General features: G+C 38.8%; 1 protein-coding gene across 3 annotated transcripts in view; it reads left to right on the forward strand.

The window, feature by feature from the left end:
• Positions 1-25,106, forward strand: part of DPYD (dihydropyrimidine dehydrogenase) — a 360,787-nt gene that overhangs the window by 158,794 nt on the left and 176,887 nt on the right. For all 3 annotated transcript variants that reach the window (XM_054833661.1, XM_054833664.1, XM_054833663.1), the window contains exons 9-12: positions 8,955-9,062; positions 11,545-11,714; positions 13,565-13,775; positions 23,101-23,285. In XM_054833661.1, coding sequence (XP_054689636.1) covers positions 8,955-9,062; positions 11,545-11,714; positions 13,565-13,775; positions 23,101-23,285 — 674 coding nt within the window. The remainder of the gene's footprint in view (positions 1-8,954; positions 9,063-11,544; positions 11,715-13,564; positions 13,776-23,100; positions 23,286-25,106) is intronic.

Raw genomic sequence — 25,106 nt, forward strand, 5'->3', positions numbered from 1 at the left:
GCTATGCCAGTTCAAGGATGCTCCTGAATAATGACAGTGTATGCCAGTGGTGTGAGAAGTTACCAAATTCCAGTCAGGACTGAAAATCCAGTTCAGCTCTATTGTAAGCAGACTGGAGCAAGCTCTTTTCCTGGGTTGAATGGTACATTCTTACGTTAGAGATGGATTTGACTGAGACTACTAAATGCATTTTTGCTAGTGACCTTTTCAGATTTGTCGCCAGTATAATAAATGTTACTAAGATGACATAAGAAAAGTTTGCAGCAATATTCCACTTTATTTTTTACAGCAGATGTTTCTTCAGTTACTCTGTATTACAATTTACAGAACTCTTATGTTCTACAAATCAAGATTCATAGCAAACTGTTTCAGTGCTTTAAGTCCTGCAATAAACAATACCAGCAGAACAGAACCAGAGGGAAGGTAAGCAGACTTCTGCATTCATCCTTCTCAATGATGAGGTTTACTTCATAGTAATCTTCACATTTCAGCAAGTCCTTGTACCAGGACTACCATCTAACTTCCTAGCATCCTCCATTTGACTATTACTTCAAATATGGGCAACATTAAGTATCAGTTTCCAACCTGAGAAGAAAGGCTAGAATTGCCATCTGTTCCTTAATTTAGGAAGCTGTATATCTTTGTTCAACCTAGTATCACTTCTTCTAGTGTGTCCTATAAAGAATTATGTTTTAAAAGCACTTAGTGATACTGTATGCTTCAGTTCTGAGGTATGCATTTAAAAGAGTGCTTTTAGAGGGTAAGTGCTCAAGTCAAAGTGGGAGTTGAAAATCTTTATGGTGCTTAATTGAATACCCAGATATTGAGAACTGCAAAATCACCACATAATTTCTTCAGATCTTTATTTAATCATCTTGAAACACTGATATTTTCACTAATATATGTTACCTTAGTCATACTTGAGTATTACCCCAATAATATTCAAAGTGCAGGTCCCATATGTTGACCATAATAAAATTAAAAGCAGCAATTAAGACTAGAGGTAGGCTGTGGAGCATAGGCTAAAGGCTTGAGAAAAGCTGAACTGATTATGATATTACCAAATTAGGGCTGGACTCTATATTTGGTGGGGCTAGTGAGTTATGGTGCACCTTTGGATGTTTTGGTCGACATTAGATGTCAATCTAATCTGATCATGGGATCACAAAATGCTGTGAGGACAGACCACAAGGCTGAAGTGTTTTGTAATCCAAGCTCAGACATACAACGCTGACTGCGTAGCTATGATCCTGATTTCCATCACTCACGTGGATTGATTCTAAACTCTGCCTGTGATTCCCATCTGCAGTTTCTGATGCCTAGCTCCTGCGACATTTTGGCTACATCTAAACTGGGATTGGACAATTGGCTTCAAAGAGAAATTGGATTATAAGAGCAAATTTGGTTCTGGCTGATCTGACTACTTCATTCCTGTTACTTCAATATCATTTGCAAGAGCTCAGATCCTTGTCTCTGTCTAATTTAGCAACAAATAAGGTGTGAGACCTATAGACTGCATTACTTCCAGGCTCAGCTACTTATTCAGTTGTTTTTAAAAGACATTATGGTATGGACATAGCTGTTCAACTTAGAATGCATCGCAGCAATTGGGTATGGCTCGTGTTGAGGGATGCGAAGGGTGTTCCTCCACATACGCCGCATAGTGTTCATTCTAACTTGAGGATAAGACAAGACACCCAAGTGTCTTGTAGTCCTTCTATTTTTCTCCCTTTCCTTTTCTTTTCCTATGAACGAGGCCTTTAGCCATCATTAGGGAATTATTCCAAGAAACCTTGCAAGTGTACCTATTCCAAAGTAAAGAAATCGTTAATAAAAAACAGTAAAAAGGAGCAGTTATATTACAAAATAAATCTACCAGGCTTACAAAGAAAACAAATTTGAAAGAGCCACCTGCTGTGGAGATGAGGCAGTAATCTCAACAGCAGGAAATAAACAGAGAGAGGAAGAAAATACAAAAGCATAGACATTAAAAAAGTAATTAAAACACTTATCTCCATCGACATACATAGCAAACAAAAAAAAATCAACCACCTAGAAAACATACTCTATTGAACCTCACAACAGGAAGTAACAAAGCTGCCACTGTAAAAAAAATCTCCAGCAAAACCAGAGAGATCCTTTAAAAAATACAAGCCTCAAAAGTATTTACTAATGTGTTAATCACTAATGGACTGACCTTGAGAGAGGCTGAGCACCTGCAGAGCATTTGCAACTTTACTGGGCGGTTAGTCTTTCAGAATCAAACCTTTAAAAATATAGAGCAGGTAACTCTTTAGATACCAATGGCTTTCTGTTCCGTTTCTGACGAATGTCATAGCCTGGATTGTAACGGTGTGTTTAATATAGTCAGCTATGTGGCACAGCTTAGGTACCGTAGTTGGATAATGCATTTCAGTACAGTTCACATCTAAATGGGTGTGTAATATTGATCCATGGACAGCAATGTTATCAATATTGATAAGAATGAATGCGACTTCTTATAAACAAATAGGTAGAGCGTATGCCACTGCATATAAATAGGTTCTATCATGTCTAGGCAAAACTGTAAATTTGACAGATATGAGAATTTACAGTTTCAATGTTATCTTTTAAGAAAATAATCTACTTAAAACTCACGGTCCAATTTATGCAATTCATGGATTGTGTGACATAAAATAAAACTGCTTTAAATACATAGATTTTAATCTTCATTTCCCTAGACCGCAAATTAGACTTGTTGAAGAATAACAGAGCATTCAGAAATAGTAAAAGATGTTTATGTGCTTGGAATTTACAGTACGTTCTTTCTTTTCTGCCATGCACCTTTGTAGTCGCACTCCGACCATATGGTACCTGTAGCTGCAAGTCTCTGGGCAAGTGTGAAATGCTATCAGAAGTGTTACATCTGAAATATTTTTATATGGTAACACAAGGAGCAGGTTGGAACACTTGGTGCATAAAAGGGCAGGGAGATGGGACAAAATGGGTACCTTTCTGTTAATTCAAAGGGACCCTTTCAGAAGGCAAATGGTGAATTTAGAAATTTACCTTTAGAGGGCAGTTATCTTAGCTCTGTGTCTACTTTAGCACATCTGTTTAAGAAAATAAAAAAAACTCATATAAACAAATATTGTTAACAAAAATAACTTATCAGACCTGTAAGTTCCTTTCTAAAATTCATAGCAGTCTCTATTCCATCAGCTCCTTTGCCCAGGGCCCATGAGCGGGCACAACTTGTTATTCCTATTCCTGACGCCAGCCAAAGGGGAGGTATAGCTGGTGCAGAACCCGCGCTGCCTCGCTACTGGCCGTGTTCACCTTTCTGTCTGAGGCTGATTAGCGGGCTGGGTCTCACCTTTTCTGGGCGTAGCCTCTCGGGTATTATTTTAGGAGACTTGCATTGCCACCAGAGCAGATGCGCAGCTAGTTTCATATGTTTCTTCTGCCCACATCCAGTTTCTTACGAGAGTCACGCATTTTTCTTTTCGTTCTCAGTAGGTTCTGACAGTTCAAGGCTTTCCACCTGGTCCTAGGATCTCTTGGGCTTCCTTCCTCGGCAGATCCCTGTCATGGAGACTGGGAAGGGCAGAACAAGAGTGTTCCCCATAAATGTGATTTTTCAAAACGTTCTTTAACTCTGAAACGCGAGCTGGTTTTCATAGATATGGCAAAAGGTGGACAGACTTCCCTACCCACTAAATTTCTACCTAATGCTCCATATTTTTATGAGATGATAACATTTAAAAAAAAGAAAAAAGTCCCATAAATTGGTGGATGGGGTTTGATATTGGTTTTGGTTTCCTAGTTTTAAAAGGTAGAAAAAGGGATGTGCATAGCCAGTGAATCCAATTTTCTTTGTTTTCTTTTGAATTGAATTTGGACAAATTTATAAATGTAATGTCATTTTGAAACAAAGTTGAAAGATTCATTATAAAAACAAGTCAAAATAGAGTCTCTTGGCTTTTAAAAAATTAGTTCTTGGTATATTCAAACACAGATTGCATTCACCGGCCTGCATTTACCTTTTTACCTGAAAGGAAGGGATTGGTAAAAACAATTCAGCCAGTTCTCATCTTGAAAACTCTCTTCTGTCAGGATAGCAACAGCGAAGAATACAAAGAGAGGGAACATTGGTTGAAAAGATCCTAGCTCTTCGTTTGTTTACCTGGTCCAGCTTAAGTTTTTCCAGAATGTGGTGTTATCACAATTAAAAATTAAGCGAACCAAACTTTTCAGCATTTGATGTGAGGAAAACCAGAAAACCTCACAATGCTTTAGTGAGTTTTGTCCCTGTAGGCTACTGTATATTTACACTTCAACTCAATTTTTTTTTGTCTGGAGATTTATTTTTAGTCAGCTGCCAGTGAAAACTACATTTGACCCTTACCAAAGAAGAGAGCTTATTTTGTATGTCAGTTATTAAGACTGACTGAGAAGTTCATTTGAAACTGCAAATCTACCCAAACATGTCAGATTTAAGTAATCCAAACAATGAGGTCAGGTTGAGAAGGCATTCCTGTTTCTGGGGAGAGGGCATTTGATCAAAATGGGAGAGAGACGTGCTGTGCCTCTGCTCCCCCTTTAGTTTTCCTTTCCAGACCAGGCTAATAGTTACAGTAATCCCAGCAGTACTTACTTCCTTTTCAGACTTAGCTGATGGATGTGTTGACGTGCCTTGATTTATTTGGTGCAGCAACCAACTGGACTAGCTGCATTGCTCTGCATGCCAATCCCTTACATCGTGTATGCATCACTCTTGTATATTGCCTTGTATATCAGACAAATTGACTCTAATCGTTTAGCGATTCATATTTCATTTGGAGTAGGGGATTGTGAGAGGATCTAAATTCTATCTCTTTAAATGGAGACGATGGACTTAACACTGCCAGTTAAGAAAATTAACGTGCATCAATATTGTGAGAACAGAGAGTACGAGATCTTGATAGGAAGCAGATGTTGTTTTTTCTTTATATATATATGCATGTATATATTTACATGTATATATAAAGGATATAAAAATGGGAGGCTCAAGTCTCTGTTTTCCAAAGCCACTATTATAGTGGCTAATGACTTTGGAAAGAACATGCTATGTCAGACATGGGAAAGACACTGATGCTGAGGTATAGCCCACTGGAGAAGCGGTTGTGGGGATCAAGTGAAGAAAAGAAGGCTCTGTACTGAAAGAGTGATCCTTACTGAGACATAACTGAGATCCGGAGGTGAAAGGCAGGGCTTAGCAAACCAGAGGGTCAGGAATAGAGATGAATTGCTTTCTACGCTGTACCTGACCCAGATTGGGACTGTCTAGGTTAGTTTTTGCAAAGCTGAACCAGATCTGTCATGCAAGCTGTTATTTTCACGATGTTTCTACTTTCTCTATTCTTAGTAAATGCCATTTTCCACAGCCCATGAAACTTCATTGTGTGGTTTGGATGTCAGTTGCTTCAGAAGCTTGTTCCCTGGCATCGGCAGGTAAAGGGACTGAGGCTTCAGGAAGTCCAGGGCTTTGGCCGCCGAAGGCGGGCGGCTGGCCGTGGCCCTCTGCTTGTGTACGGGCGTGCAGAATCCATCCAAACAACACCAGGGGAACTGTCTTTCTAGGCTGCCTCCTCTTGGTTGTCCTTCAGAAGTGTTGTTCTTCAGTGCTGGTGAAGGAAATATATGTTATCACTAGATTTTGGTATAGGTTACTTAAAGACAGGAGACTTAGAATAGTGAAAGGTTGTTTCAGGGCAAGAAATACCAAGTAATAAATAAAAAAGCCTTTTAGACAGCTTGCAGGTGGATTTGGAGAGCGGAGAACGGACTACCATTGTCTTCAGCCTAAAACCTAGGGGAAAGACCTTGCATTTTTCTAAGCGTTTTTTCTTGGGTGGCTCCTGGCTGTTTTGTACGAGAGTGTGAATTCCCTTTTGCTAAAGGATCTCTCTGATTTATCTTCAAAGGGTATTTCTCTTGATTCATTATTTTGACCTAAATTGTGTCTTTCATAGATGACTGGGGTTTTTTAAATTTTATTTCTTCTCTAATACTGTTTGCTCGCAACTACATTTTTTCCTCTACAGCTGTTTTTTTGTCAAATGTTCTCTCTCCTGAGAGGCTGTTGGCTATTTATCAATATTTGATCTGTCTGTAAAATGTACTTCTGTGGGGTGGCTGTTTATTATGAAATGGTGCCTCTAAAGTGTGTCTTATCAGTTCTTGATCTCTTTCTCTGTTTGTTTGCCTCTGCCTCTTTCTTAGCTAGCCTAGTGGCTTTCAGAAGTACTCAATGTCTGTATTTTAACAAAAAAATGCAGTCGTCATAATGCCAAGTACTAAACAGCAAAAGGAGATACATCAGAACCCAGTGCAACTTCCAGCAGATGCTTAGCAAAGAGCTTGACGCTGTGCCAGGTGTTAATAGATATAAGAGAAAAATCCTCTGCATTTTCTTCAAATGTAAATATTGCAAAATTGGTTTTCATGGAGTTTTCAGCATAATGAAAATAGTAAAATAAATAGCAGAAAATGCCATGTATAGTGACTACATCTTAGGCTTTTTTTTGGTCATATCAGTCAAGCTAAACATTATTGAATCCAATGCATTCTTAATCCAACTCCTTTGATTTCAGTGACACTGAACTAGTGATGAACCTGAACCATGAACATTGCAGCATTCCCTTAATTCTACTCTTTCTTCAACCTATGGGAGCTAAATCACATCATTAGAGATGAAATAATTTTCATTAGGAGATGATAAAAGTGGCAAAAATAAGTTGAAAAAAGTATCTGTGAGGGTTTCTCCTTGTTTTCGAATGGGGATGGACTTTAGTTGGAATGGAAATTATCTTTAATGCTGGCTGCTCGTCCCACTAATGACAAGAGTTTCTCCCAAGAGTAAACTGAGGCCTCTGAGCTGGTTTATGGATACCTCAATAGAAATAGTTGCATTAGTCTGTCCTCTGCCTGTAGGCAGTCACTGAGAGCTTTTTCCAAGGTAGTCTTCTTGCCATAGATGATTTTGCAATATATACATAGAGGAAAACCTATGCAGTTTTAAAAATAATTTCTTTAATGCATTTTACATATTGTACTTTCCGTAGCACTAAGTATTTCTGCCAGCCTCTTAAGATATCCATTATTCATTCTTCATTAGCTGATATTCCAGTCTACCCAGGAAGTGCAGCATTCAGAGATCTTAAAGTTCACTACGTGCTAGTATTTTCCAACCTTATTTTTCTCAATATCCAGCTATAGATCAGTGGTGTTTTGAAAGTCAAGTGTTCAGCAATAAGTCATAATTATTTTATAAACAGAGATCAAGAAAGTGCTCAATAACACGAGATTTTTGAAATGCAAAAACTTCAGGGTTTTTTTTAATTTGCTTTTTGACTTGTAAGCCTTTTGAATTCGCTGAGAGCATGTTTTCATTTTTTTCACTGAAATGGTTAACGCTAAAAATATACTTTTTTTTTCTTCTTGTATTATAGTAACTTCATTAGCGATCTAGAGCTTTAAGAAACTTCCCACATATCAGGTGACTCATGAAAAAAATCCTAAGATTTCTTACGAATAAGTCCTGATCTTGTGCTGTAATGAGACAGATTTTTGCTGCTTCAGTAATACAAAAAGTTCCGAAACCTTCCCTGCTTGGAACTGCACTCCTCAAAGTGCTGTCCTACTTTATTGTTGACACTGGCATGGTGTTATTGGGGTTTTGTGTGTCTCAGAGAGGAGTAAGATTAGTCTGCACCATCCATGCCTGAGAAGGGAGGGAACACAGATTGCTTGGCATGCTCCAATTCTGCCTGCTTGCTCTGAGGACTCCTCAGTTCTAGTGTGTTTTCTAAGAAAAATTGTTGACATTTACTCCATTTCAGTATGTAATTATTAATTAGCATACTTTGATAATATTGTGGGGTTTTAGATGTAAATATGAAAGTCGAGGCCCTGTTGAAAATACCCTGATAGATCATTGCATTTGCATGAAAAAAATATTCTAACTTCTTATGCCAGTCAGGCTGTTTTTTCGTGCTGTCCAAATGTTCACACAGCAACAAGATAATCTTTGATAATTGGAAGAGACTTTTTGCTACTTTCATAGAATTCCAGAATGGTTTGGGTTGGAAGGGACCTTAAAGATCACCTAGTTCCAACCCCCCTGCTGCAGGCAGGGACACCCTCCACTAGCCCAAAGCCCCATCCAACCTGGCCTTGAACACTTCCAGGGATGGGGCATTTGCAACCTCTCTGGGCAACCTGGTCCAGTGCCTCACCACCCTCATATTTTAGTTGAAAGGTATTTGTTGGTATTATTGGTTGTGAAGTGTGTCCCTGTCTGTATCCTATGACTTCTATATAAACGTATGTTATTAATAAATATAAATAAATGTCAGCCAATAAGGACTTTGGCAAAAATGATGGCATACAAATCCTTGCAGATAAGACAGATCTACAGCATTGCCATTTGTCCTCCTCTCCTCATCAGTGAAGCTGTTTGTTATTGCCTCGTTTGTATTATCTGCAGACTAGCCGGATTGAAAAATGCCTCAAAGCAAAGGGAACAAAACCATTTCACAGCAGTAAGAGTTACGTGCGCGTGCAGGTAAAGCAATACAAGAAAAGCTTACGGGAGTCTTCCCCAGTAGCTTCCCTGCTTTTGCACCCTGTACATCTTGTTCTCCCTAACCCTTTCCTCTGCATTTGTTTTGGTTTGAGTTATATGAGTACATAGGTTATCCAACAACCTTATTTTCAAGTGCCGGTACTATTAAAAGATCGCCGTTATGTAAGCTACAGACTACAAACACAAAGCTACAGTCATATTTGTGATGTTCTTTTAGAAACGTCTGAGGGTTTATAAAAGTGCTTGCATTGAGGATGTTTGTGAGAATGTGTATGTAATGTGAAATACATATTGGTCATGAAAATTTCCCTTGTAGTTCTGATATGCCTTAAAATATCTATTTTAGGTTTGCCAGAACCAAACAGAGACAGTATATTCCACGGACTGAGAATGGATCAAGGATTCTACACATCTAAAGACTTCCTACCTTTGGTAGCAATGGCAAGTAAGCCAGGTGTGTGATATTATGTGTTTGTTGTAATCACGTTCGGGAAGTCATTAGCAGTTATTGATATATAAAAATGGACAGCTGGTTACACAGCAACACATGCAATTACGAAGCACCTCCCAATGAATAGGTCTGGAGCAGGTTTTTCTCTTGGTGAGTTGCAACCTCAGGAGTGTGGTCAGGAAAGTCAGTCCTAGAGACTGTAAAGCAAATAGTCATATATAAAAATCTAAGCACATGTCAATTCATTACCCCAACAAGTGGTATTTGTTGTTTTGAATTATATTCAAAAGATGTCATAAGCCTCTCATTTCTATAGATTTTCTTGACACGAATAGTATATGTAAGATGTAAGATGGTCTTAAAAAAAAAATAAATCTAATATTAAAGAAAGTGTTGCCAACCCATATAAGCAGCTGCTTTGTATATTGTCGATAAATGATTTTACCTGATCTCATGTGCTGCATGTTTTACAGACACGTTTAAGGGAGCGCTAGTTCCTTCGCCAAAGAACTTACAGACTCAGAACAACAGTAGTATGCCAGGAGTTAATAAGACAACACTCAGTTCATAGGCATCAAATCCAGTCTTGTTTTACACTTACACATCTTTGTTTCGAGTGCAGAGATGGCTGCGTTTGCTCCCCAAGGAGTATAGCTGCTTTCAGTGGCCCTGAATGTTGAAGTCATAAGCCCCAGATGGATGTGTGAGATGGGGCTCGTGATTTCTACGCTACGTTCCCTCATGGTCTAGATTCCCCAATGTGTTGATAAAAAAGAAATTCTATGTATGTTTTTCTGGGCATATACTTAGTGCTGTATGTGGTCTTGTACATATCACCACGCATTTAATCATACATATACCTTTATGTACAAACTGATTTTCTTCTGAGCATTCAGGAATTTCTTTTAGCATCAAATAGGGTTGCCTGCTTATTTAGTAAACTTCCCATAAACAATGTGTTAAAGAATGTATCTTCTGCAGCAAATTGTTCTGCATATAAAAGTAAAGTTTATTGCCCCATTTTATGCAAAATATTTAGGAAAGGAAATTCTGTGTCACATCTGTCCCATCTCTCTGCTGTTTTGATCAAATGCTTATTTCTGTCTGTTTTCTTTAGCTCAAAGTGAGCTTGAATGGGTTGGGAGAAAAGGGTGTTGGTTGGTTTGGTTTGGTTTTTGTGTTTGGTTTTTTGTTTTTTGTTTTTTTTTTTTTTTAAAGAAAGAGATGTTTAAAAATGAAACAGATTAAGAATCTGCACTCAAAACATTTTCTGATCAACAAAGGAAAAATAAATCCTGCAATACAGTCCCCTCTTGTAATAATTTGGCTAAAAATACTTCATAGAATTCTGTATGGACACATAGCACTTGTGTACTGTAAGTCACCTGTCTTCATGAAGATCTATATACTGTGATCTGCATCTTCTACAATGTTGCAAAGTAGCACTCTCAATTTGCCAGGATATGTAATGATATTTTTTTATATTAAATCTACAATTTAAAAAAAAAAGGATGAACTTTGAAGAACTAACCTTTTCTGACTGACAGTAATAGATAGCTCTTTGGTGTTGTCTGTTAATTAACATGGTCTCTTTTACTTAATTTTCCTAGTGCCTGTCTGTAGCTGTAGCCACCTCTTGCTCTCTGAAGCATGGAATTTTCAAATAAAATATACACATCCTATATCCTGCTCTATCCTCTTTTTTTTTTTTTGCTATGACAGTTCTCTAAATAATAGACATAATAGACTTATTCACAGTAAAATACATATTCTACCTGCTTATTAAATTCTGAATACCACTTTCCTCCAAAAGGGATTTCCCTTGCAAGTACATGGACGTGAATTTACCTTGGGAGCCGCCTCGTTACCAAGAGCAAAGTGGGCTGCTGTGACTGATCCGTTCTAGACTAGTCTAGGAATCACTGAAATCATAATATTCTTTCTGCCTGATGTTCAGCTGCCGTAGAGAACAGCCTCTGAGAGCCATCTCATAGCCAGAACAGTGCCAGTGCCTTGTAGAAAACTGACTGAGTTTGAGAAACTATTATACAAAGCTATCAACAACTAGGTGTCTTTTGAAAAATACCAAGTATAATTCTTTATAATCTGTTAAAAGTTGGGTTTTTTAACTGGGAGGATAATGAATCTGATAAGAGAGAAACTTACTTTTTGAATAAAAAGATCTCACAATGCTAATTTCAACGTGACAGGAGCCACAATCCTACAAACATGCTGTCATTTGAATTCTTTCCAGATAGAAAGGTGCAGCTGCTTAGAGTACTGACTATGAAATTATGTATATGAGCATATCTTAAAAACGGGAATAAAACTGTCTTTCAGTGAAGCAGAATAATTTGATAGTGACACTCCATGGTTGGAAACTGTAAGATGCAATTTTACACTGCTTTGAGTACAAGTACCTTTTGAGCTGTCATGCAGAAATGGTTTCTCTACTTGAAAATGGGGTTTTCCTTTCATCTTTCAGGGATGTGTGCCTGTCACTCTCCATTGCCATCAATACATGGAACTGTGATCGTACTTGGGGCAGGAGACACTGCCTTTGACTGTGCAACATCTGCTTTACGCTGTGGAGCTCGTCGTGTGTTTGTGGTCTTCAGGAAGGGATTCACTAATATCAGGGCCGTCCCAGAAGAGGTAAAATTGAATAACAGCATTTATGAAAAGGAATATTGGTTGTTATTTCTACAGGGTCTGAAAGGGTGCTATAGGTACTTAAAAGACATCTGCTAAAGGTTTTGTTTATAAAAATGTTCTTAAAATGTTCATTAAAGATCTGAGGCTCACTTTATGTAGTCTCTGTATAAATAATTTCCCTCCGTTGTACCGGTTTCCTGTAAAGTCAGAGGGATGCATTTGCATGCAAGGGGTAGAATTTCTTGTAAATTACAAAATACAGTAAAATTTTTAATCTTGGAAGCACCCCAGAGATCAAACAACAATTTGAGTGTTGTGGGTGACTCTTCAGGTCATGGTTAGATCCCAGAATGATACCTTCTGGCTGGCTAATGAATCTCAGTGATCCTGATGTTGCCTTGGGAGCCTATAAAATCTTGTAAGAGAATTACTTACAGTGATTTTGGTTTTGAATCGCTGCCAATGGCAATTGAGCAATGTCATTCATCGCAGATTTCAGAGTTCAATTTAATTTTTAGTTTGGCTTTGCACTTTGGCATCTATCAGGACATCTGCACATTTTGAAACTGACTCTGCTTCCTCAGTGTACCTGTACTACAGGAGGGTTTTTCAGGTTAGATTTTCTTATTTTGGTGGTGGTTTTCCATTATAGTTTATTTGGTACGTACTTTATGCTTTTGCATACTTGAGGATATCAGCACAACTAATGCATCGTTATCATGAGATTTGTGGTAGCTTGGTCATGTTTCAAGAAGGTGAGTATCTTGGAGATCTTACAGAAGGGACGAGGAGGTGCAAAAAAAGTCATAGAGAGTCTCTTGATGCATAATTTACTTCTGTTTCTGTTGCACTTAATTTAGGCATTCTAGACACAATGAGATTACTGAAGCCATTGCACAGGCAGACTCGTGCTGTTCAGATTCTTACTAATCAAGAATCAGCAGCCTGGGTAAATTCCTAAAAGCTTTCAATGTTTGTACTCATCCAACCATGCAGTGGCCTTGAAAAAAAGTAAAATGAAAGTAGCTTCAGCTAGTAACGGCCATGCTAGAATGATGTCAGGTTGGATATTACATGTTCAAAAAAGTTTTGTCGTGTAAGCATAGACAATCAAATCCTGAAGACTTTGCTAAGACAAAATGCTGTTTGACTTCAGCAGTTTTACCACGGCAGAGATTCAGAAGATTGTAAGTCTGGATTGTCACTCAGAAAACTGTTGTTTACACATGGTAGTCAGTGTTTAATCATCTTAAAATCATAGTAAACACAAATCAGGTCATGTACGTGATACTGGGCCTCCTCTTAAAAGACACAGATAGTTCCATAAGGTAACTCTTTTGCCCTCAAAGGAGTTATACATATTCAAAGTAACAGGGAACAATAAGAAAATATATTGGAGAAATATTTGCATTGCAGATTTACTTAGTGCCCCTGTCTAGAATTGCTTGATTCACCAAAGGCAAACTGGACATGAGCCAAAATGGATTGAGAGCAGCCATGCAGAGGAGGACTTGGGGATCCTGGTGGACAAACAATTGGACATGAGCCGGCCATGTGCGCTTGCAGCCCATAGAGCCAATCATATCCTGGGCTGCATCCAAAGAAGCGTGGCAGGGGGGTTGGACTAGATGATCTCTAAAGGTCCCTTCCAACCCAAACCGTTCTATGATTCTATGATTTAACAGCACGGGAGGCTCTGAAGTTGGTATTAAGATGACTGTATACCATACACAGGTGACTTCTACTACAGAAGAACACGAGGTAGCATCTTGACTCAAAAATGTTTTATGGTTTTTTCATAAAAACACAACAACGTTCAAGTTATATATTTTCTTGCTTCTACTCTACAGATGGAACTTGCAAAAGAAGAGAAGTGTGAATTTCTGCCTTTCCTCTCCCCTCGCAAAGTTGTACTTAGAAGTGGACAAATTGTTGCTATGGAGTTTGTTCGAACTGAACAAGACAATGATGGAAACTGGAAAGAAGATGAGGATCAGGTTGTCCGTCTGAAAGCTGATGTGGTGATCAGTGCCTTTGGCTCCATTTTAAGTGACACTAAAGGTAGCCCTGGCTAATGCGTTCTATAAATGCTGATTATTGTTTTAGCTGCAGCCATTTCCTGTCCTTTGACAGTTTTGTGAAATGAGTCTTCTGGAGGTTACAAAGCTTGTGACTGCTGGTCCTCTTCACATTTCATTGTCCTTTAGGTATACCTCTTAGAACAAAACTTGAAGGTCTGACAACAAAGTAGTTTTCTGTATATTGCTGTATAGAGCAGGAACTCAAATTAGAGGTACAGCTTGCTCAGTATATATCTTGCTTTCCTCTCAATGCAAATCGGATCTCCAAGAATACTCTTGGGGATTTCTTCTGGTCTCATTAACTTGAGAGAAACTCATTATACTACAACTTTAAACTGAACTGATCTGATCTCTGAAACCTTTTCTTTACCTATTAAATTAAGCAAGAATTAAGACAGATTCATTATTCTGGTTCAGCTGGTCTGGCTATCACTCATTTCTTGTGCGTACACAAGAGAACTGTGGCTTCTCTTATATATACGGTATTTGGTAAACTCACCTGTGCTTGTCTCAGCTTGTCTCATTATTTAGTTGCACTTCACAAGCTTTGGTCTTAAAAATTATGTAGTTCCATAGTAAAGATACAGAAATTGGCACACAGATGGCATTTCAGAGATTGAACGAATTGTCTGGATGTAGCAGAAAGAGCTGAAGAACATGAGTACAAGTAAGAACATGGGAACTGAGCAGAGCTCAGGCTGTTCCCTGACACTAGGTTAGATTTAAAGAGTTCAGGCACATACATCAAATGTGCCTCGAAAGTAAAAAACACTGACTCAGCAGAAGACAGATTGATAAAATGAATAGATCTTCAGCCTGAAGACACTCATCAAGGTTAGCAGATTCTGAAAGCCTTAGTGATCAATGTGCCTACCTCTCCAGGGCACCGTCATGCCAGCCAATTACCCCATGACATGTTGTTGTGGTCCTTTGGGTATAAATGCTCTGACAGAGAACTTGGCAAGTGCCTCAGAGTGCACGCCACCAGAAAATTTGATAATCAGATGCTGGTTCTGGCAGTGCAAAGGGAATTTCAAAATTTCTTAGCATAATGTGGTTTTGTAAATCCTTTCAATCAAGGAAAATCAAACATCTAAAACAATCTACGCAGAGTCTAGTAGCATTTGTGGACATACCTCAGGCACAGATAAAATACATGACTTCACATCTGTGTTTTCTGTGTATGCATTACAGATAGCGCTGTTTTAAATGAAGTTAAAGAAATGAGTTTTCTGATAGTAAGACTTTCTGGAGTTATTTGGTAAAATTATACAAAAAGCGTACTGACTTCACAGGAAGACAAAACATTAGTTAATGAAGGTAAATTATAGGTCCTGTTGAAGAATTTTAGAATATAGCCGATAGCAGATTGGTCTGTGCTCTGAATGAGCTACTTGCTGCTTTCTGTTCACCAGTCCAATGGTATATAAACCATTATACAGCCACGAGAAGAGTCTAAAATCTCTCCTACAATAAAAAAGAGGTATCAACCTCTTTCCTTGAGGAACATGTGACGTTTATTCCAGGAGCATTCCTATCTTGTGTGTGTTACTATTGCTTTGGGATAGGTTCGTGCAGCCTGTTACCTAGAAAGCAATGACACCCAGCTCCGTACAGCGCTAATTACTTCGGGCTGCCTCCTGCCCTGCAGTTGCCTCCTGCTCTAAAGGGCATAGGAGGTGCAGCCTGTGTCTCTTTGAAAGAACAGACTCCCGTTCCACTTGGAGATGTATTGGTGTATAAAGAGCCTGGCGTCTGTGTTGGTCATGCTTTAGGGCTCAGTCTAACCTCCCAGGAGCCAGGGAGAAGTAGTATTTTTTTAATCTTTAAGAGATTCATGAGCTACTCCATTGGTGGAGTTGACTTGAGTGACAATTTTGGAAAGTGGTGGTGGTGTTTTTAAAACCCTCCATTTAGGTTTTTTGGAAGGTTTTCTAGAACCTCATGTGGTAAATCACGTATTAGCCTATGCAATCAGTATGTTTTGTTGTGATTCATAGGCCCTGTGATAAAGGAGTGATTCTGTTTTCTCCCACATTAAAAACTGCTTCAGGTAGAAGGTTGAACTTACTGTGTTGCTTATCCATACTGCTGTGCCAGTCTTGTATCTCCCAGTACGCATTCACTGTCTAAATTAGTTGTTATGAGATTTTTAAATAGGAACATAAAATGGGAGGGGACCAACGTCATGCAATGAGCTGATCATGAAAGAAGAGAGTCATTTACCTTGGGGGTGAGCAATACACCTCAGTTTCACACTGTATTTTTGGTGAAACTCCTATTAGAATAGCAATCAAATTACAAGGAAAAATGCAAGGCATTTGTTTTGGATGTTGTGAAAGTGAAAAGAAACTAAGACTTGAAGGAATATAGTGCTTATTTTGAGCATACAGTTTCAGTTACTTTTACATCTTTTTTTTTGACTAAGCTATGTTAATGAAAGTCAAATTTGCTTCTCACCATTGAGCTGGATTACAACTAAATCTCCAGGCTACTTCAGCATACGTAACAAAAAGAAATGGGGAAAAAAAAAAAACCACCAAAAGCATCTTATATTCTTAGTGGTTTTTGGTTTTGTTTTTTTTTAAAAAAAGGAAGCACATTTTTGTATTCAGGAGATGGAGATATCCAGGTATTCTCCATCAGAAGATGGAGAGGTACTCAGAACTGGATGCTGCCGTGAGCAAACCAATCTGACTTGGAACTTGATCTAACGTAGAAGGGACTGGACTAGGTGACTTCCAGAGGGCCCTTCCAGTCTGAATTACTTTGTGACTGAATGGCTCAGATGCAGATTGCATAGATGTGTTAATTGTTGCTCATATGAAGAGCTCTATCAATTGTCCCAATTTGTAAGGCACCTCAAGGAACTGCAAATGCAGTATTGGTGTGAGCTAAGCTGGCAGGGTCTGTCCTATTTGTTATTAATATTGTTAAATGCTGATGCTACTGATGTAAGAATAAAGCAAATACTATGAGAATCAGAGGAATTAAAATCAGACTTAGCCCCAGTTCAGCAAAGTGTTCAGGGCATAAGCACGTGGGTGACTGCTGTTCTGAGCAGAAATTGTTAGAAAGCTTTTTCTAGTCTGTTATCCTCAACAAGATGTTTCTTATTCTTGCACGGTAACTATTAAATTTGCAACTGAGATTCCATGTGCTCACAGCAGGTATTTAGTCTTTTTTGTTTTGTAAAAATAAAATGCTGATTGTGTTTTTAAGCAACAGTTCTAGTAGGTATTCATCCTCCCATTGGGAATCATATAAATGCATCATTAATTTTAAAAAATGGACTCCTAAGTCCATTTTATGCTCAGGAAGTTGCTAATAGACAAAACAGGAGAGTTGCCTTCTAGACTATTTTAAGAACATTACCACTTCACTGAAACCAGTAAAAAAACCCCAACAAATTGTTTAAATCAAGCTCCTGCAGATGGAGTAAGAAAAATGTTTTGCTGCTTGTTGGGGGGAGAAAAAAAAAAAAAAAAGATTTTGCAAGCACAGGCTGCTGCTTTTTTATTGCATAGCTTACCAAAGCCTGCAAGCCATCACAACTGACCCACATAAACAAAGAGCTGTGGGAGGGTTTTGTACCTTTCCTCTTGTTCCTGTTCTTTTGCTTGGTTTGTTATTTTGGAGGCCTGAGACATATTAGTGAATTACTGAAATATCTTCTGTCACCATTCCAAATTGCAACTACTCAATATATACGAATGTCATTCTGTGTACTGCCTAGCACTGCGCACAGCCTCGACATCCTACTTAACACAAGTCCAGTTGGTTTCAAAGTCTAAACTTTGAATAATCATTTTCTTATCTATTTTGTTCTGACAAGCAAAAGGGAACAATATTTTTGGACTGCAAACTTTTGCACTGGAACAATTGTCCTTGTTCTGATTTGTTTTCCTGTATTTCTGAGGAGAACCATGGAGAAATTATGGAAAATAGTACACTTGCTCAAAATACACTACAAAATGCAGTGCAGGGCAGGGGACTAAGGCAGGATATTGAACTGGCGACATAACTTTAGTTCAACACTCTGTTTAGCAGGCAGCAGTAAAGACGAAGTATTCCCATTTACCGGCACACTGAATCTTAGCGTGATAATGCCTATTTTATTTTCCTGGAGAGACCAAAAAAGGGCAACACAAAAATACCCAAGCAAACGCCAAATACTACCTTTGCAAAACTCCTCAGAAATAGTAGGCTATTTGTGAGCAAAAATGTTTTATTAAACTTTTGGTAGTACCTGGCTATTGCATGGTAACTGAAGGGCAAAATTTTATTTCACATTTCTGGGAACCACAACTTTTAGATATTTTGCTTTTACTTTTAGTACCGCTGTCATGCTTAGAAACTGCAGCAGCAAAGCCCCGAAGGCTTGCTAGAGTATAACTACTGCCCCCCCAATGTGGTTTAACATACAGCAAAGATATATTTGCCCAAGTAGTTTACAATTTTATTATTTACCCCACTCCCACTTCATATGTATTTCTGTAGATTGAGAAGCATTTACTAGGGAAAAAGGGAAAAAGCTTGCAGAGCTCTGAGCTCCCAAGTTTTCCTTTGTACAAATAGAGACCTTCAGATGGTACAGAAGCCAGCGAACCTGCAGGGAGTGTTGAGTTTCTTCATCCAGCCTGGTCAGACGACTAGGTAACTTCAGCCTCAGAGCACTGAAGCCTTGACTATCTGATGGAAGACCAGGAGGGAGGAGGAGAGATGGCCGCGATGCCCCAGCTGGGAATACCCACGGGGGTGACCCGGTGTCTCCCTGGTAGCACGGCATCTGCCTTGCGCCCACGGAACAGACTTCTAGTCACCAGGCTTTTTAAAAAATTGTTATATAAAACTGAAATTTATATAGATGCAAAAGATTCCTAGTGAAATAGGTAGGAGTTTTCCTGCTGAGTCATTTGGAATAGGATTTTTCTCCACGAATAGGTTTACGGAATGAGTTTGAGCGCAGCGGTTCCACACCCTGAAATGATTACCAATTTCCAATATCCCAAAATGGCTTTGTGATGGCTTCTAAGCCCTGTTAACTTAGAGCAGGAATTCTGCTCTTTCACCCAACAGGCATCAGCACACATACGCTTGGGGGAGACAGGCAGAAAACAGTCAGTACCTGCTAGCAGCAGGAGCCTCTGCTCGCGTACCTGGAGCCAGCTTTGTCCTCTCAAGCCAGTTGTTAACCCTGGTTCAGAACGCCAGCGGGCAGAGGCTGTGGGAGGTGTGACCGATTGGGCTTTTCCTCGTTTGCTGGGCATTTAGGCCGGGCAGTGTCGGCAGTTAATCAGTCTATTGGCGCACGCGACAGCTGTAGTTTTACATTTGAGATTAAGAAAGTTACAGTATATTTGTATTTTTCTGAAGTAATGCTACTATTCACTGTAAAGGAAGTCTGTAAGATGGATATCAAAAAAAAACATTAATTAGCTACTAAAGCTAAAATTACAGGAACTTATGAAATTGGTTAAACATAAAAACCATTAAACTGTTTATTGAAGCTTCACAGATATACTGCAGCTAATGAGCATTTCTGCTATTTAAATAAGCCCAAATTGAACACACATTACATGGATACATAATTAGTCATGGCAGTCAAACACACACAGACTCTCTTTTAAAGCTTTATTTGAGGAATCTTTTCCATTTGATTTGTTTTGTTAATTAAAATATTTTTCTGTATTCACTTATATTTTAATATTGTTTTTTGCAAGTGCTATAATTTGCTGCTACTTTTTCATTTGTGTTTGTTTGCTCTGTGGATATAGCAAATTTGGAATATATATTCAGAACTTTCCTTTTGTTTGGTGCTATTTGTGTTAGCATCACTCGATAGCATCAGAATAATTCAATTGTATGTTGTCTTCCATCCAGAAGGATCTTTTCAAATTATATATAATATCTCGCCAGGATATGGAGGAGAAGGCAGCACGTCCACAGGATTGTACTTTGAATTTTCAAGATAAAAGCTATGTTAGTTTTAAACTTTAAAAGGTGTGAGGGTGCAGGGATTTAAAAGACGCTCTTTTCTTTACTGCTGTCCCAAATCACACACCAACAAAAACATTAGGTATCTAGTTTGCTTATTGTTCAGTGTCAAAACAGCAATGCAGAGAATCAGTAGTTGGGGTCACCTCCTTTGAAGCTCAGGTTTGGCTCCTAGACTATCTCTCATCCCTTGCGGGGCCAGAGAAGGGACTTCCCTTTGTGAAGACCAAAGTTCTCCCCTTCTTTCTGGAAGTGGTCTAGGAGGTGGTCCCTTCCGCCTCTCAGTTGCCCCGGGTACTGGATCCAAATTGTGAGGTTGTTAGGAGGTCTTAATAAGATGCTTTTAAATCATGCCCTTATTTTCACTTAACCTAAATCTTGGAAATTATAAAAAAGACAGAAGGAAATAGCTGCCAGATACCATGTCAACCTTGCCACCAGGGAAATGTTCTTTCCCAGTTTTAAAAATACTGATCAGGCAGACAAATCCCCAGGCCCCGGGGAGATGTTTCAGGTGAAGGTATGTTGGGCATTCTTTGCACTCAGAAAGCTTTCGGTATAGTTATGTCCAGACAGCTATTTCAGCACAAGACAATCCAAAGATAGATTTGAGAAATGTAATAGATCCAGGATAACAGAGTTAATACCCTATTTTTCCACAAGATGAAATAAGCAGTCAGAACTTCCAGTCTTAGATCATTTCTTCTGAAAAACTACATCTCCGACAGCATGTTGTCCTGTAACACCTTTACTGTGGTTCAGTCCTGTCTCAGAGAAACAAAAGTCATCTGTTAAATCCCCAATACCAAATCCTGCAGCACCAACTTTTCCTCTGGGTTTTTCCCAAGCATGTCTTTACAAGCCCGTACGTATTTAGCTTGCGAGAACTGTCTAGACCACATGCTGAGATGGTACCGCTGCATGCAATAAGTTTTCCTATCTATGACAAATATAAGATGATCAAAAGCTTTCTTGAAGTACAGACAGTCTGAGACATAAAGAGAAATTTAATGTATTGATTTATAAATATTACTGAAGCATTCTTAATAAAACTGCTATCAGCCATTATCAGCACTTTTCTTTTTAAAAAAAAAAAAAAAAAAAGAAAAAGAAACCAAAGTAACCCAAACCCAAACAAACAAACTAAAAAAACCCCCAAAATTCCAGACTGAAAAATGTCTCAGTCTGAAGGTTTTGTTTGGTGTGATCTTTCAGTAATTTAAATATTTTTAAAGGAAACCATTTCATAAGTTTTTGATTCTGTTACTACGCAAATATTATTTTTGCCAAGTTAAGCCACAAGTATATGCAGGCTGGGAGGGATAGATTAAATACTTCTGGTATGAAAACCTGCTACAGTCTTTCAGCTTAAAACTGTCTGCTGCGATTCTGGCTTATGAACCAGTTGCGAAAAATACTTTGGATTTGAGTCCTCTGGATACGCGCTTGTGTATGCCAAGGGTGAGGAGGAGAGCGGGGGTGGGACAAGTAGGTGACTGGTTTTGCCTTGCTCCTATTTTGTTATTTTGCCCCTGATTATACACGGCCCCCACTTTGAAATACACTTCTGATATATGATTTGGCAGGGGAATGGAGGTACAGAGCCTGGGAACAAACTTCCATCCCGATGACGTGCAAATAAGATGCGTTTGAAGCCTGCTGTATGCTCAGACGCGCGCCGGGGCAATACTGTGATTTTGCCCTCGTATGGGAGAAATATTCTTGTCTTAAACTGGCAGGTTTCTCTTTTACATATATGACAGCACAACTACATCAGTTTAATTGACCTTGGCAATCAGCATCTGCTAGCAGTATGTCCCTGAGGGACGTTGCAATTTTAAGCGGCGTTTTATTGCAGAAGCTTCAGTTCCTGTAGACAAAGCTATATAAAAACCCCTCATTTTGATATATGCCATCAACATTTGCTAAAAATATTTATTGAAAACGTGATTCTCTTCATGAAGCTACTTTTGAAGTGTCTTTGCGATCATAATAACATAATTTTAAAATGCATAATAAAATCATGTTAATATAGAGCAAAAATATTCATTCTGAGCTTTTGTGTTCATTTAATGCCATTTGTATAATGCCATGCAGTATAAAAAATGATTTATTTATTTTCACATCTGCATTATTTTTATGGACAGTAATAGTTCATGTGCAGAATGCCTATATATACTGCTTACTAACGTGAAAAGAATTAAGGTGTCTTCATGCACGCTCTAAAAAAACCATCAGAAATTGCAGTGAAAAAGATACAAAATATATTGTCTGCATGTAAGCATTTCGTTTTGATTTTGGTTTTATGGTTTTATTTTTAATATAGGTAACAAGTTTCAAAGTGAGCCTTTCTTTCAGGATGTTCTGAGTTTAAATATTAACTCAGGATGGTTTTGACTTTATTGAAATATATCTTTTTCCAAATTAAATTTCTTTAAAACCAACACACTTTGTCAACGCCAAAGCTTTGATAGCATAACATTTCCTGGTGGGAAAATGTGCCATCTGAAAATTTTCAGTCAGGTTTAATAATGACCTGTCAAAAAGTAGCAGAGTATCAGTTCTGTTGTGAGGGTTAATAAACATGGGAAATAAATTCTGGAGATCTAAATGAATTTTTAGAAATTTTATCAGAAATAATTCGTTTGTTGTTTTAACTGTCAAAAATTGTATGCTGCGTATTAAGTTGCACGAAAGAGGACGTAGTAGGTTATTCAGGAGAAAAGCGTGTTGATGTGGTAAGTGCCGTACAAAGCCATGGGCGGAGGGAAAGGGAGAAAATTTATTTTTCCTTTGTTAACAGTGTTCATTAATAGGATTTCCAGAAGTGCTGGACTTTTTCCCTGGGAGATGAACGATGCCAGCGAGAATGACTTTGTGAGTCCCAGGCTGTGCGATGCGCAGCGCGTTCTCGGGCAGTGACCAGCAGACCGTTAACACCAGGTACCGCTGGAGCCTGCGTCCGGTCAGTCGCTGCTTGTGACGCCTGGGCAGGTTTATTTTGCACGCAGGTCTGGCTCTGCGGGCACCCGGGAACTGGTTACTTTTCTGATACTGTCAAACTGCTCTTCCCCACAACGTATGCTGGTTTTCTGTCTGAGTCCTGTTAGTAATTACATACCTCCAGCAGCTCAACAAAAACGTTTATGTATATAAAAGGACTTGTCATTTCTGCTGTAAATTTACATTTAAGTAAGTGAAGGAACTTGGAACTGCTTTTCTGATTGTTATCAGCGTATATTTAACAGGTTTTAGCAACAGTTTTTTCTTTCTTCTATTAACATATTTGTCGTTCACTTTAATTACAGTCAAGGAGGCCATGGCACCTATCAAGTTTAACAGATGGGGTCTTCCTGAAGTAGATCCAGAAACTATGCAAACAAGTGAACCCTGGGTTTTTGCAGGGGGCGACATTGGTGGTCTTGCTAACACTACAGTGGAATCAGTAAATGATGGAAAACAAGCCTCCTGGTACATGCACAGATACATACAGGTGATTATTTTTTTTTAAAAAAAGTATTTTTCTCTTTAGCATTTCTGTCTGCTTTTAGATACTTTAAAAAATAATTTCATTGTGATTTAGATTAAGTACGCACGTTTTGAGAAACATACCTGGATTGCCTGGTGATAGGAACCTTACAGATTCATTCAACTTGGAGCACATGCTTCAGTTTGGATAGTTGAACTCAGCTTTCTGACATTATCTGAGCACTAAAATCCAAGCAACGTTTTCTTGGCCCCAGCTCTGAATTCCACTCAAGAGTAGCAAGCCTCCCTGCACAATACACAGTGCAAGTAGAAGTTCTGATTGGGTAATTAGGGAAAAGAAGTGAACCCATTGATATTAAAAAGTAAAATCTCTCAGTAGTGCATAAAGTAAAAATCAAATACTGCCAATGTTGTTACCTATGGAAGACATTTGTAGCGTACTAACGGTTTGCAGAGCACTCAGATTATCTACACTGGAATCAAAGTTTGCTCTGATGAGGCTGATAAACTGGCCACAAGAGCCCAACAAAAACCAAACACTGTGAATGCACAAAGGAAAATAATGCAAAGGAGAATTTACCCAAGAAATGCAAGTTTAAGGGCTACAGACTTGAAAAACCTGGTAACTGCATATTCCCTTTGGGTGCTCCTTGCACGTTGTTGACTGAACATCTCTGCCCTAATTTTTCTAGTAAAAGAAAGAGCACAAAGTCTAGAGGATTCGCAGAGGAACCTTCAGAGACAGGAGAGACAGCCTGTGTGTGGAGAAACAGCTGACAAAGAGTGTGTTTATGGTGCAAGGAACTTTTTAGAAACATGATACATGATTCATTCTCCCACAAAAAGAGATTTGAACAACTGAAGTTGGGACTGTAACAGCTCGATGTCTTTCTCCCCCATCCATCTGCTCAAAGCCTCTCTGATTGCATGTTTGTGCAATTGCATGCTGTTGGGGTCTGATTTCACTTCCTAAAAATACTTCAACTGAAAGCTTGTTGTTAGTATCTGTGCATATTTTTTCTCACTTGTTCTAAAGCACTGTTTGTGTCCTGCCTTCTTAGACCCTATGAAAATGCTGAGTGTGAAACATCTTTAATCCCTGACCTGCTTGCTTAATTTCTCAGTGCGCAGTGAATTTGAGTAACTGTGATAGGGGGAGAGAGGGGTATCTCCTCCTCTTTGTCTCCTTCCTCTTTAACCTCTAGAAATATACACATCACTTCAAACCCCTCCTTCATCATGTTGCTTCCTCCTCAAAGCTTGCTTTTTTCCCCCCTCTGGAAGGTATTTAATACTTTGGAAAAAATCTGAATAGTCATGGCTTGAGAATTAGAATTTTAAATCAAGCAGGCTTGTGATATTAGAGCATTTCCGTTACCCTTTGCAGGTTTCAAGGCAGCTTATTCGACCTTACAGTCTCACCAGGAAGCTAATGGGAAAGCCTTACAGCAATCTTCACAGGAAAGTTTCCAAATGTCAAGTGTCACCTTTCCAGCTGTTAGATGAATGGGTTGCCCAGGGGCATTTATTTGGATGTGCAGCCCTTGTAAAATCTGGTTGCTGTGGTGCAGAGTGCTGTAATTTGGCAATTTACTTCACCAGAGTTCGGATCTGGTAGAAATTTTAGTGACTGGTGGAGAGTTTGTTTGTTGAAGTTGTTTAGAGAAGGATTGTGTTGCCCTGATGTTTATAGGGGTAGGTGTGTGCACACATTCAGTTCACAGCCCTGTATGGACACTTCCAATATCGAGTGAAAAACACCCTTATGCACTACCTTATTTTCTCTCTGCTGTGACATTCCAAGGCAAGCAACCTTCCTGCAATC

Source organism: Grus americana, chromosome 8 (assembly GCF_028858705.1).
Source record: "Grus americana isolate bGruAme1 chromosome 8, bGruAme1.mat, whole genome shotgun sequence".
Taxonomy (NCBI): Eukaryota; Metazoa; Chordata; class Aves; order Gruiformes; family Gruidae; genus Grus; species Grus americana.